The 14,715-nt window shown below is 50.5% G+C and overlaps 1 protein-coding gene across 1 annotated transcript; it reads left to right on the top strand.

Annotated features, from left to right (window-relative positions):
• Positions 1 to 8,518: 8,518 nt before the first annotated feature.
• LOC123136002 (ER membrane protein complex subunit 2-A) lies at positions 8,519 to 12,900 on the top strand. Its single transcript, XM_044555277.1, has 9 exons — positions 8,519 to 8,852; positions 9,147 to 9,211; positions 9,385 to 9,433; positions 10,383 to 10,477; positions 10,613 to 10,698; positions 10,786 to 10,845; positions 10,927 to 11,008; positions 12,209 to 12,322; positions 12,430 to 12,900. Exons 1-9 carry the CDS (start codon positions 8,645 to 8,647, stop codon positions 12,592 to 12,594), a joined length of 924 nt encoding a protein of 307 aa, XP_044411212.1. The 5' UTR covers positions 8,519 to 8,644; the 3' UTR covers positions 12,595 to 12,900.
• The last annotated feature ends 1,815 nt before the right edge of the window (positions 12,901 to 14,715 follow it).

Here is a 14,715-nt window from a genome sequence, read left to right as displayed (position 1 = left end):
GAAGGGCCGCCAGCTTCTCTTCTCGCGCATCTTTGCAGTGGACTCGGGCCAGACACAGAGCGACATCTGCACCACACCGAGCCGAGGACTTCTTCCACTCCTGCACTCGACCAGGGATCGTGTTCAAGCGGGCCATCAGCGACTCAAGGTCATTCTGAAGTGTCTCCTCAGGCCAGAGCGTCGAGTCGATGCGAGATGTGGCGGCCTTCAGCCTTGCGAGATAGTCCACGACAGCTGCAACACAAGACTCCAGTCGGAAAACATCCATGGCAACTTCGTCGTTCACCGGAGAATTGACGGGGTCAAGGTTTGGCTCCAGTCGGCTGGTTTCTTCTTCAAAGTTTTGACAAAATTCTGCAAGGGTGATCACTAAGTCAAGGAGATAGTCGAATGGAAAAAGCCACAATTGGAAATATTTGCCAAACATGGAGGTCTACCTTCAAGCATAAGGAACAACTTCTTGGCAAGGCCACTCAGGAAGGCCTCCAGTTCAGTTTTCTTCTCAGTCAATTTGCTGACTTGGTCGGTCAGGGCAGCTTTGTCAGTTTTCAGTCGACTGACCTCCTTGTTGGCAATCCCAAGAGCAGCTTTCAGATTGGTATTGTCTTGTTCGAGCTTGGTGACTGAAGCTAACTTCTCGTCAGCAAGCTTGATCTTCTCAGCTAGCTCAAGGTCTTTCTTCTGCTGGGCTTCCCTTACCTTACCTGCAAGTTACAGCAAGATTAGATGCTGAAACAAGCAAGGGGAAAAGCAGTCGTCAGGGTCTCACCAAACATACCTTCGGTCTCCTCCTTTGCCTTTGTCAGCTTCTCCTGAACCAGCTTCAAGCTCAGCTCGACTTGAGTATGTTTTTGTTCCAGCTCTGAGTAGCGAGCCACAAGATCACAGGAGTTCTGTGAAGAACCAATCGGCTAAATGTCAAATATAATTCACTTCCGAGTGAAAAAGGGATAAACACACGTTTCTAAGACTACAGCCAAATACAAGCATTCGACCGTAGTCTCGGGGACTACACCCAGTGGGTGCACTCAGCGTGCCCCCACTAATCCTGTTGAAGACAAAGTCGACCAGTCGACCTCAAAAAAAAAAGAGAGATGCATTCTCTAAGACTGTGATCAACTGCAAGCAGTCGACCACAGTCTCGGGGACTACACCCAGTGGGTGCACTCAGCGTGCCCCCACCGGTTTGTGAAATCCAGTCGACATAGTCGACTGAAAGAAAAATTGACGTCATAAAGCCTAAAGCCGACTGCCAGCAGTCGACCTTAGCCTTGGGGACTACACCCAGTGGGTGCACTCAGCGTGCCCCCACCGGTTTGTGAAGTCCAGTCGACCAGTCGACTGACAGAAAGATTGACATCATAAAGCCTAAGGCCGACTGCCAGCAGTCGACCTTAGCCTTGGGGACTACACCCAGTGGGTGCACTCAGCGTGCCCCCACCGGTTTGTGAAGTCCAGTCGACCAGTCGACTGACAGAAAGATTGACATCATAAAGCCTAAGGCCGACTGCCAGCAGTCGACCTTAGCCTTGGGGACTACACCCAGCGGGTGCACTCAGCGTGCCCCCGCTAACACGGAGTTTATTCGACACACCCAGTGGGTGACTAATATAAATTCCGGAAAAGAAAAGTTTTTGGTAGCATATCCAACAGAACAAACAGCGGTCGACTGACCTGGACATTGCTTTGGAGGGCAGAACTGGCGTCATAAGCTGCCTGGCTCGCGTCCCGGATGGTCTTCAGCTGCTCCATCATGAGTCCCGCCTGGCGTATTGCCTCCTTCGCTGCGCCAGCTTGGTCCTCTGGGACGTGGTGCGTCGTAAAGAGGGAGGGCTGCTGAGCACTCGTCAGTGGATTTGCGAAGGACACTGTGTGTCGAGTGGTGTTCCCTTCCTCCACAGTTAGAATCTCAGGCGCCGTCACATCCTGAGGTACCTTACTGGCGGACGCTTTCCGACTCCTCCTGCGTGTCAGTGGTTCTTCATCCTCGTCGTCGTCAGGGAGATTGATAACAGTGTTGGGTGGAGCTGCGGAGAAGGATCAGGATCAGAGATCGCGAATCAGTCGACTAAGAACGGTGTTAAGAACACAGTACCTGGATTCGAAGTTGCTGCATCCTCCATCTCGTGGTCATCAGCCCGGGCCGAGGTCTCAGAAGTAGCAGCACTGCAACTCCAAAGGATCAGTCGACTAACTTCAGCGTCGACCAGAGATAAAGTTCACACAGAATAAGAAAATATGAGCAGCACGGTTACCCTGATATGGTAGGGATGGACACCTTCATCTTCGGCAAGAGCTTGATCGGCTTTGGCGCCTTTTCAGTCGGCGCTGGAGAAGTGGTCCTAGGGCGCTTGGTCGACTGCGTCGCAACCTCCTTGCCACGTTCAGTCGAAGGGTCGTGGACGAGCTTCGACTGCCTTTCCGAGCGCGGTGGCACGACCTCCTCCTCTTCCTCCTCGTCTTCGGCGTCATCATCATCGCCGTCGTCATCATCATCGTCGTCATCGTCCCCTGCAACGTCCGAGTCCCATTCCTCCTCGTCCTGGCTCTCGCCCCCACTCGCCTCACCCTCCTCAGTCGGAGTTTGTGCCCCATTGGGCATCGAGTACAGCTCGGTGAGGGCCTAGCAGATATCAACACAATGATCAGTCGACCAGTCGGCAGAGTAAACAGAGATGAATGCTACAAGAATGCAGTGGAGAGCAGGGCAAGTGTACCTTATTTGGATCACTGTTGTGGTCGAGTGGAGGAATCCTTCTGGCTCCGCGTGGGTTGTCCTTGTTTCCGGTGACGGCTACCATCCATCTTTCCAGAGTGACATCGTCGACTGCTTCTGGATGGACTCTAGTCTCGTCTTCGGTCCCACAGTACAACCACATGCAGTGGCTCCGGAACTGGAGAGGCTGGATGCGACGCCTGAGGAAAACCTCCAGGAGGTCCATGCCCGTCACTCCCTCCCGAACCAACTGCACCACGCGCTCCATCAACATCTTCACGTCAGCTTTCTCCTCCGGAATCAGCTTCAGAGGGGAAGGCTTGCTCACTCGGTCCATGGTAAACGGAGGGAGTCCACTCGACTGCCCTGGCGTCGACTGGACCTGGCAGTAGAACCAAGTCGACTGCCAGCCTCTGACGGACTCGGGAAAGGTCATGGGCGGGAAGGTGCTCTTATTCCTCACCTGGATCCCCAGGCCCCCACACATTTGGACGACTCGGGTTTTCTCATCACCTGGGCTCGCCTTCTTCACGGTCTGAGAGCGACACGTGAATATATGTTTGAACAAACCCCAGTGCGGTCGACAGCCCAAGAAACCCTCACACATGGACACGAATGCAGCAAGATAGGCAATGGAGTTTGGGGTAAAGTGGTGAAGCTGCGCTCCAAAGAAATTCAAGAAGCCACGGAAGAAAATACTTGGCGGCAAGGAAAACCCACGATCAACATGAGTGGCCAAAAGCACACACTCACCCTCTTCTGGCTGTGGCTGCCACTCCTTCCCCGGCAACCTCGCAGCTCCGTGAGGGATCAAGCCCTCGTTGGCCATGTCGAGGAGGTCCTTCTCTGTGATGGTCGACTGGATCCAGTCTCCTTGGACCCAGCCCTTCGGCAGGCGGGATCTGGACGAGGACCCTCCGCGGCTGGTGGATCTCCCCTTCGCCTTCTCCGACGCCGACGCCTTCTTGGCGCGCTCCAGCGCCGCCGTCTTCTCCTTGGCCATGGTCGCCGGAGAGATGCGCGAAGGGAAGTGGTGCGGGGGCGAGAGCGAGCACGCTGAGCAGGGAAGAAGGAAGCAGAGAGAGAGGGAGAATGCTGGGGCGCAGCACAGAAATCCTCGCCGGGCGCATTTATAAGGTCCCTTCCGAGTGACTGACATGTGGGCCCGGTCGATCTAATCATATCTGAGAGCAGTTATGCAGGCTGGATACGTGGCGAAAAAGGCGGCGCGGAGATCGAGGCGTCTATGCCCCGTCCCATCCGAACGCCGCGGTCCGCCCCGCTTCGCGCGCGCCCCCAAATTTCGCATCCCGCGGAATCCGCGAGCAACAAATCAGTCTGTCAGACGCGGTGTTTCCGGCGATCCGTCGCTCGGAGATCGTCGAAGCCCGAAAGATCACTCGACGCAAAAACAGAATGGATCGAGTCGACTGAAGGCAAATTGCTCCCTGTCAACGAAGAGATTCTTTGGTCCAGAACAGCGCACAACTAGAGCGCAAAGGTCAATCGGAAATGACATCAACTCCTTCACTCGAAGCCTCAATCCATTCGGGGGCTAATGATGGGGTTATGTACCTAGGGTAGGGTCATGGACCTGTTCCAAGTAACTTACCCCAAGACATCCTTAGAAGAGGTCGCCTTCCAGTCGACCAATGAGGACTCACTCGACTGGCCTGAAGGACTCGACCACGAAGACTCACTCGACCACCAGGAGGTCAAGAGGCACTCTGCACTGCAACGGCCTGTAATCAAGTAGACTTTATGATAGTAAAGGCACTTTATGTGGGGCGTTACCAGTAACGCCCCAGACTTAACTCACCTTAAACCCTCTCCTGCGTGGGCTGGCTAGGGTCCTGGCGCACTCCATATAAGCCACCCTCCTCCACAGGCAGAGGGGTTCGGCACCTTGTAATTCATACATTCATAGTCCACTCGACCGCCTCCGGGCTCCGAGACGTAGGGTTGTTACTTCTTCCGAGAAGGGCCTGAACTCGTACATCCTTTGTGCTTACAACCTCTCCATAGCTAGGACCTTGCCTCTCCATACCTACCCCCCACTCTACTGTCAGGCTTAGAACCACGACACCACCCGCCGCCGGAAAAACATCAATAGAGCCACGGATGCAGATCGGGTCCACGCACCAGACCCGAAGCCGAGCTGGTCCAAGAACAGACAGCGAGTCTTGATCAACCTCGATGGGTTTCCCAAGGAGCACCCCAAAAGCCATCAGAAAGGTCGAGGTGCGCATGTTAGGAGGAACGTCATCCACTAGCACCCACACATCAGAGAGAGAAGCAATGGCCTTTGACCCATTGGAGGCGGCTTTGACCGACACCACAAGATGATTCAGAGGGAGCATGAAGCTGGTGCAAGAAGATATCATGCGAAGACTCTCTTTAGAGGGAAATGTGGCAGCAAACTCAAATTCAGATAGCTGGCGGATCTGCCAGTCCCACCCGCCTTCGTCCCACAACCGAAGTTCATCAAGAAGGGCCTGTGGGGAGATGCGCTTGTCCTGGACTGAAATAACACCAACATTGGAGAGCGAGGGGTTGGGGGCAGCTACAGGAACCTCCTTGTCAAGGGCAAAGAAAGAACAACCAGGGAGGCCGATCCCATAATGAATGAAAGAAGGAGGCTTGACACGGCTTTGGCAGTCCACCGTGAGGTGGCCGTCCTCCCTACAGATGAGGCAAAACGGGGGATTTTCACAGCGAGACTGGAAGTGGCCAGGACGATGACACGCAAAGTAGGTAAGGATAGGGTTGGAGACCTGGGAGTGAGGGGGGTTGCGGCCAACGCCACGAGAGGGAGGCGGAGGGAGGATACCATCACTAGGGAAACCAGCACCAGCACCAGCACCGGAGCCACGCCCCGCAGCAGCACCGAACGGGCGGCGGGATGGTGCCCCCGACGCGCCACGGGGAACGAAGCGAGACGGACCGCCACCTGCCACTGCCGGCGCCCGCGGCGGCCCACCACCCTGGGGGACAAGCGAGGGGGAAGATGAGGAAGGCCCCGAGGAGCCCGCCCGACTCCCCCGCGCCGCCTGCTCCCAGGGATCGACCGCGGTCACCGGAGCACCAGGCACAAGAGGCGGAGGGGCCGCCGGCCCAGATCCAAAAGCACGAGAGGACGCACCGGCCGTCTCCGTCGAGGCCCCCGCACGCGAGGCCTGGAGCTTGGCACGGAGCGAGGCCTCATACTCCAGATCCGCAGCGGCGTCACCAGATCCGTCACGCCCCCGCTTGAGGCCGGAGACAGCCTCACTGGAGGACCCGCGGGAGCGATCCATCGCAGCCACCATCGCGAAGGGAAGAAGGAGGGAAGGAGGAGGAGAAGATCTGACGAAGCAGCGGATAGGGAAACGGAGCCGACGCAAGTTAGAGGAGGAGGCAGGAAACCCTAGAAAAGGAGGGACCGCACCCTTCCGGACCCATATATAGCGAGAACCAGCCAGGCCGGGCTCGCCAAGGGGTGCCGGAGCAAGAATGGGCTGAATCTGAGCCAGCCTCGGCCCAGGGGCCACGGATAAGAGGGGGGAAATCAACAGAGGAGCCCAACAAAGGGACCGGCACAGGCCCACCCGGCCCAATATCAGCCAAAGGAGCCCGCACCCCGGCCCGGGGCACCAGCACCAGCCCCGATCCCAAATCTAGGGTTGGCACCGGCGCCGCCGCCGCCGAGGAAGCGGGGACCACAGCCGAAGATGAGCCAGGGCAGGCGGCCGCCGGAGGGGAAGATGCCGACGAAGTCGTCACAGCCATCCCAGGGCCCACCAGAGAAGCATCCAACGACCAGGAGGCAGCGCGCCGGCGCCCACGAGCGACACGACACCAACCATCCGCATCCACACCCGACCCGACCGGCCGCCCCTACCACCCGAAGCAAACTTTCGCCGGCGACCCGCCGCCAGAAAAGCCGATGACCCTCCCACCAGAGCCGAACGGGAAGGAGGGGGGGGGAGCCTCAGAGTCAGAGCCGGAGTCATCCGAACCGAGAGCCCAAAACCTGTTGGCCCGGGGCGCAGCCAGTGCCGCAGGATTGGGAGGGGGAGTCGCGGAAAGGGAGGGGGCGGGCCTCGCCGCCGACGAGGAGCCCGGAGGAGATCTCGAGGGGGAAAGGGGGAGGGAGACCGCACGGGGCAGGGACGACGACGAAGGGGAGCCGCGGGACGGCGACGCCCCAGGAGAGGAGAGAGCGAGAGGAGGAGAGAGCGCCATCCACTACTCTACACTGTGTACAAAGGACTTGATAAGACTAGTACTTTGCCAATTGGAAAATCAGCAACAGCTAGGGTATTAAGGTGTTCTATTTTAGTTCTACATGATTCTGTTGCTCAAATGTATTCGGCCATTTCTTTGATAGTGGGAAAAAATTTAGTTGGTCATCTGTCATTGAAAGTTGCATCTAACATTTTGTGTAAACTATAGAATTGGGTTCTTTCTTGGGTTCTCAAACATTTGTTGTGTGCTTACCTTGTGTGATTTACTGCAGATGAAAAATTTATTGAGGTCTGCTTTCAAACCAGTTATTAACAAGACCATATCAGGAACAGAATACAAGATTATCAAATGAAACAGGCATGTTACTATTCATGGATAGAACATGTCTTCAATTTCATCAAGTTCATCCCTGGGCTTATAGAGCAAAATCATGTGATATGCAAATGTAAATTTGATTCCATTTTACCTGATAAACTCGGCTTGGTTGACTTTACTAATTTGGTCAGTTAGCTAATTATTTTGTCATGTGATGCACAAGATGAAGGCTTGTACATTATTTCTGAAAATGTAGGTAATCTGATCACTATATTACATCAATATCCGCTACCCTTTATTCGGTAGAGGAATATTTCTTCTACTAGTGCCCGACAATTATTGTTTGTAACTGAAGCTAAAGAATAGATGAAGTCGAGCTACAAGATCTGATACTTTGGATCAGATTACTTTATTAAAAATAACAGGATAATATATGGGCATGAAAAATAGGTCGCAATGTTTGATGGATTTTTAAGCAACGTGATGACATTGAAGAGAAGCACCGCCATTCTATGCCATCTGTGGTCATCGTGCAAGGCATGTTGTGCTTGAAGCATTCCAATGAAAAGCATTGATGGACAATAACAACATTATTGGTATGTTTTCTTGCTTAATACTATTATTATTTTCTAAGTAAACCATACATATGTACAATTTTACTCATCAAGTACTGAACAATATTGAGAAAGTTTATGTGAGATTAACTTTCATATTTCATGCTTATATATTTACGCAAAATCTTATCATTTTCATTGTAAAATGGAAGGGCGCAGCAACGCGCGTCATCAATGAGCTAGTGCATTACTGTAACGGGGGTGACTCTTCCTGTCCAAGATACAACCCTTTTGGTCATTATGAAATCGGACTCTTGAGAGGCTCTCTCCATCTTATCGGGCGATGGTTTGGCTCGGTCGGCCCATGGGCATCTTGCTGTGGAGATCAGATCGTTGATGGGTGATAGAGAGTTCATTTCGCAGAAAATTAGGAGGGAACAAAATATAACTTCGTCAGACACATTGAGTGCACTGCTGCCGTGTGCACTTCAAAGACCTCTATACATCGAGGAATTGTTACATCACGACTGTAACTCTATAGTTTTAAATAAAAACTGCGTATACCTCTACAAAAATTAACATGAAAACAAACGAATTGTAAATTTTGTAGGGGTTCAGAGTCCAAATCCTGCCAACAGGAACAGGGGGTGCTTGAAAAACCAACCCAAATGAGGGAAACAAACTGAAATAACGAACCGGTCCCCGGGCAGCACCGAAGCGGAAAGAAACGGAGAGCCCCCGATCCCAATCCCGCCCGGTCCGGCCCAGTCCAGTCCAGTCTCCACCCCCGCCGGCCGAGTCAACCGACGCCCGGACCCCCCCTCGTCTCGTCATGGCGGCCGCGACGGCGACGGCGACGGCGGCGGAGGAGGAGGCGCGCCTGCTGCGGCTGGAGGAGCAGGCGGAGCAAGGCGGCGGCGGCGCCTGGGAGTACCTCTCCCTCGCCCGCAGGCTCCGCGCGCGCCGCCCCGCCCCCGTCCTCCGCCTCGGCCTCTCCCTCCTCAACGACGCCTCCGCCCGCTCCCGCCTCGCCTCCGAGCGTACGTCACGCACCTCCTCCTCCTCCTCCTGATCCCCCTCCCTCCCTCCCCCGCGCGCGGTGCGGATAGATCTCGTCTCGTGGCCCGCCTCCGGCCAGATCTCTTCCCCCCGCGCTCCCGATCCGCCTCTCCCTTCCGAGATCTCATCTGCCTAACTGGAATCGCTGCGCTTCTGCGCCCGGAACCGTTGCCGGAACGTCCCTGCGGCGTTCTCAGCTGCTGCTGCTGCTGATCTCTCGCCGTGCTCTCGGCCCCAGTACTGAACGCGAGACCGCTTTGTTTCGATGCATGCAGAGTGGACGCTCTACGAGCAGGTGGCTGTGGCCGCCATGGACTGCCAGCGTCTTGATGTCGCAAAGGTGAGGTGCTCTGGTTACGCAGTCACTGTTCTTCTATGACCAACTCTGGTCCGGTTCCATTCTCTGACCCGATGCAATTTTACTTTTGTCCGCTGAGGACGAAAAATTCAGTCTATCTTGGGTATGCCTACCATTATCTATTGATCAAATCGCCTCGTTTCATGGTTCTGCAGGATTGTATTGGAGTCCTCTCCAAGCAGTTTCCTGGCAGCGCTCGTGTTGGTAAGTTTGTTTGGCCCGTACAAAGGCAGTTTGCAGATCTAGTTACACTTTGGAAACTTTATTATGAGCAAAATCATCCAAAAGGGGTTGGTGACAAACAAGAAACATGTGGTGGGGCCAAGCTAATCCTTTCCAAAATTGGTTCAATGTTTTTCAAATGGGGAAAGGGTTTGTTCAAAGATTGGACTAAAGTCTGACATGAAACTTCAAAATTGTTATGCCAGTTCCGTAAATCTATGCCAGGCTGTGATTGTTTTTAAGACAGCTCACGTTGTCAATAGCCTGAGAAGTGAACTATGACGCGAACGGCGAAGACTATTACTTAAAAAAATGAAATACGCATAACTGCTCACCATATAATGCCAGATCAGTTATTATTGGCCTGGTGAGTTGATTTCTCTGAACAAATGTACCTGCACACTACTTTAGTATGTCAAGCCAAATGATGTTGTGGTACACTCGCTTGGAATATAAATAGATGTTGATCTTAGGTATTGTCTGGTCTAAAGTAGGAGGGCAAGGTGTTGCTTCAGGGTGAAGGTGTAATACATGACATTTTTGTTAACTAAGAACCAGTTACGGGTTACCTAAATCCTGTTGTACACAAAATCGATGTGAACACCTAAGTTTGGAACGATTCTTTTTATTCAAGTATGCCAGAATTGATATCTGTCGAGTCATATAATGCTGGTTATTACGCCCATCTTTCTGTAAATGCTGAACACAAAAAAAAAGGGCAGCCCCAGTGCATGTAGCTCCCGCTTGCGCAGGGTCTGGGGAAGGGTCCGACCACTTTGGGTCTATTGTACGCAGCCTTTCCCTACATTTCTGTAAGAGGCTGTTTCCAGGACTTGAACCCGTGACCTCATGGTCACAAAGCAGCAGCTTTACCACTGCGCCAAGGCTCCCCTTCTCTGTAAATGCTGAACACACTTGCTCTAAAATGCAGGCCGGCTAGAAGCCCTGCTGTTTGAGGCAAAGGGTGATTGGGCTGAAGCTGAAAGAGCTTATGCACTTATCCTGGAAAACAACCCATTTGATCAGGTGAAAATTTGGTGTGCAGGAGGAATTTGATTTTCTTTGCTTTCTAGAACCATTCAAATGCTAAGGATGGTACTTTTGTGTACCTTAATACGGTGTCATTTTATACAACAAATATCCTCCTTGTTTGGTTGTCAGATTGTCCATAAGAGAAAAATTGCTATTGCAAAAGCACAAGGTGACATGTCTTTAGCAGTTGATTATCTGAACAAGTATTTGGAATTGTAAGTATGCATCCACTTCTTTTATGGACCTGTTACCGCCTCCTATATTTTTCTTATTAGAACATATTAACCCTTTCCCTGTGTTAGATTCATGGCGGATCATGATGCATGGAGAGAGCTTGCTGAAATTTATGTTTCCTTACAGATGTGAGATGTTCAATCTTGATTGATTCAACATAATATGGTCAGATGTGAAAATACCAACTTATATGACGATTTTTTTGCCAGGTACAAACAAGCCGCCTTTTGTTACGAGGAACTAATATTGGCCCAACCAACCATTCCACTTTATCATCTAGCTTATGCTGAGGTAAGTGGACCAAGCACAGCCTTTCGTCCAAATAAATAGAAAAGTTAGAATTATCTGTTATGAAATTTGTCATTATTCTGTTGATGATTTACTGATGGTCTCTTTCTTCCAATGGTAAGTGATGAATGGTTGAATACCACATGAGACAACAATAACTATCAAAGATCCAATTAAAATGAAGCACGCCAATTCAACATTGAAGTTAACAAAAACGTTACAAAATAATTAAAATGAGCAAGGTTTATGAGTCGACGAGTCGTTCCGAGGTTGAGACTGATAGACTAAGCGTAACTAATCAACACTGAAGTTGCGACTCGTAGACTAGTTGACACTGAAGTGTAGTCGGCCATGGAGTTGGGACTCATAGACTAGTCCATAGACTAGTCTTGACTAGTCCTTTTACTCATAATCCATGATAATGAGACATAAGATTAAAAATAGCAAGTGTATTAAGTTTTGTAAGTTGTGTTTCTCAAGATAATGGTCCATGTGAGAGATGAATTGAAATGAGAAAATGACACACATCTTTATAAACCTCTCAGACACAGATGTATAATCGATGAAGTATTTTAACACCGACTTATAGGCTATCATATTATGCAATGAATCAACATGATTTGATGATTGGATCAACTGTGTATATTTTCTACCAATTGAGGTCCCACATCTAGTTATGATCAGCCATGAAAATCGATTTTAGTAATTTAAAGATAAAGACTGGCTTTCAATGAAGCTGTCATCTTAAAGGAGTTTTGTTTGGTATTTATTCAAGTTAGAAGTTTTTTTCTGTTTATTTTAGAAGTCATGTTGTACTAAGCGGACGGGGCATGGCATAGGCTGATACGCGTAATATGTAGCTTTAGGGTGGGAAACTGTAGGAGCTTATTCTTCTGGGGTCTGCAAAAAACGGAAGTTGCATGGTTTGTCTTACTGATTTTGTGTGGTAGGTGGGAGAGGGCATGCTGAGCCCAGAAGTAGAGTTTATTTGACGTGCATATATGGCAATACGATGATCAGTGCTATTTATTTGTTTAATAATCCTTCTGGTGGGATGCAAAATCGCCCAATGTTTCTGATTCATATAAATGACTAAGTCAAGCCAATTCTATGTCCTGATTCTGCCAAAGGCGCAGTTGATTTCATGCAATGCGAGTGCACAGCTTATCCTTGCTGAGTGTCGCCTCTTCTTTTATGTTGAAGGTTTTGTACACACTGGGTGGTTTGGAAAACCTTCAAACCGCTAAAAAGTACTACGCGTCGACGGTCCAGTTGACTGGGGGCAAGAACACGAGAGCTCTCTTTGGCGTGTGCCTGGTAAGATGGACGGACATCTTGGAAGGGTCGCAGTTGCCTTTATATTTTATTTATTTATCCACAGTAGTTAGTGATCCTTGATGCATATACATCCTTGATCCCCACAGTGCAGCGCAGCGATCAGCCAGCTGACCAAAGGACGGAACAAGGAGGAGGAGAGCTCGGAGCTGCAGAGCCTGGCCGCAGAGGCACTGATGAAGGATTACAAGCAGCGCGCGCCGTCCATGGAGGCGCTCGTCGCGGGCATGCTGAAGAACATGAAGCTCTCCTGATCTAACCCTTGTTGGCTTACAAGGGCTTTAGCTTTAGCTAGCTGAGCGAGCGAGCACTAGTGCCTCACGCATGCGGTGTGCTCTCTGTTTCGGAGACGGCAGATCCTTCCAGCGGCATTGTAAAACTTTATTTACGAAAGATCCTTGTTTCCATATATGTGGTTTTTGGATTTGTTTTTGTTGCCATAGTAGAGCAATAAGGAAAACAACACTGTATTATTGTAGTTTTGAATATAGACGAAAGTTTTGATCTGTAACAGATGAGTACGTTAAATCTCTAAATGGATCACATTTTCTTCTTCTTTAGATAGACTTTCAAGCCGTTCATGTATACACCTCTGTTCCTAAATAGTTTTGATCCACTTATCTACAGTATTTCTTTCATGTGCCTAAATACTACTACCTTCGTTTCCAAATATTTGTCTTTCTAGGCATTTTAAATGGACACAACATACGGATGTATGTAGACATATTTTAAAGCGTAGATTCACTTATTTTGCTTTGTATGTAGTCACTTGTTGAAATCTTTAGAAAGACAAATAGACAAATATTTAGGAACGGAGGGAGTATTTAGGAACGGAGGGAGGGAGTACTAGTACATCTGTTTTTAAATGTAAGACGTGTTGACGGTTTAATTTGCAGATCCTAGCTTACCTTCTCAACTTTACAGCACAAGAAGTGTCTATAATGCGTATTCACAGTTTTCATGAGATGGTGGCGGTATGTTCCTGGTATCTCTGGTGGGAAAGGAGAAAATTCGAATTGTGCAGTCAGTTCGGGCTCTTGCATTGAATTTTATCATTGCATGTGATGCAGATGCATCAATGAAGAGAGGAGGATGGTGCAAACCACCGAACAGAGTCGTCAAACTGAACGTCGATGCAGGCTTTGACATTGACATGCTGAACGAGGCAATGGAAGCAGTAATCAGAGACGATAGGGGCCATATGATTGTCGCTGGAAACAAACTGGTTGATTCATGTTCTGATGGCGGAATTGCATTGACAGGCGGATTGTAACAAAATTGTGGTAACAATCTGAAGCTGATGCGTTTGGTTACCTGCATTGTTTTTTTAGCAGTTTGCATACTTGTTCCACGCGAGCCCGGTTGAGCTAGTGAAGGCAAAAAACCATCTACACTTGGTTTGGCCGCCTGCATTATGGGAGCATTTTTTCCTGCCGTTTGGTTGCGTGCATTGGCTTGGCAGATGCAAGTGCCCGGTGTTTGGTTGCATACACGCAACGTGATTAAAAGTTAACACCTACACAATACACACTGAGTTACAATAGAGTTCTTGGTAGCGCGCTCGTGATGGCGACGTCAGTGTAGGCCGAGGACGAGGTGACCGAGAGGAACGATGCCGACAGTTTGCGCCGGCCACAACATGGCGTCCATCCGACAAGGTTGACAACTACACATAACACTAGCGACGCAACAAGCAACTAGTTCGCCACGCCCCCGTCCACCTTGCCGCGCCGCCCCTGCTTTTCTGGGTCGCGTGGGGGCCGTGATGGAGTCATGTACCTAGGGTAGGGTCACAGACCTGATCTAAGTACCCTGCCCAAGGACACCCTTAGAAGAGATCACCTTCCAGTCGACCTACGAGGGACTCACTCGACTGACTTGAAGGACTCGACCACGAAGACTCACTCGACCACCAAAAGGTCAAGAGGCACTATGCACTGCAACGGTCTGTAATTAAGTAGACTTTATGATAGTAAAGACACTTTATGTGGGGCGTTATCAGTAACGCCCTAGACTTAATGTACCTTAAACCCTTCATTACGTGGGTTGGCTGGGGTCCTGGCGCACTCTATATAAGCCACCCCCCTCCACAGGCAGAAGGGTTCGACACCCTGTAATCCATATACACATAATCCACTCGACCGCCTCCGGGCTCCGAGACGTAGGGCTTTTACTTCCTCCGAGAAGGGCCTGAACTCGTACATCTCTTGTGTTTACAACCTCTCCATAGCTAGGACCTTGCCTCTCCATACCTACCCCCCACTCTACTGTCAGACTTAGAACCACGACAGTTGGCGCCCACCGTGGGGCAGGTGTTTTAGCGATTTTGTGGAGAAGTTGCGATTCTTCCGAGTACTTTCATCATGGTAGCTGCT

Source organism: Triticum aestivum, chromosome 6B, assembly GCF_018294505.1.
Source record: "Triticum aestivum cultivar Chinese Spring chromosome 6B, IWGSC CS RefSeq v2.1, whole genome shotgun sequence".
In the NCBI taxonomy this organism is placed as follows: domain Eukaryota; kingdom Viridiplantae; phylum Streptophyta; class Magnoliopsida; order Poales; family Poaceae; genus Triticum; species Triticum aestivum.
This window is presented reverse-complemented; position numbering and strand designations above follow the sequence as displayed.

Excerpts from the sequence above, each read along its gene's own strand:
- LOC123136002 (XM_044555277.1), top strand. The coding sequence starts at position 8,645 with ATGGCGGCCGCGACGGCGACGGCGACGGCGGCGGAGGAGGAGGCGCGC. Across the intron at positions 9,212-9,384 it reads AGCGTCTTGATGTCGCAAAG|GATTGTATTGGAGTCCTCTC; the intron begins GTGAGGTGCTCT and ends ATGGTTCTGCAG. Across the intron at positions 10,478-10,612 it reads AAAACAACCCATTTGATCAG|ATTGTCCATAAGAGAAAAAT; the intron begins GTGAAAATTTGG and ends TTTGGTTGTCAG.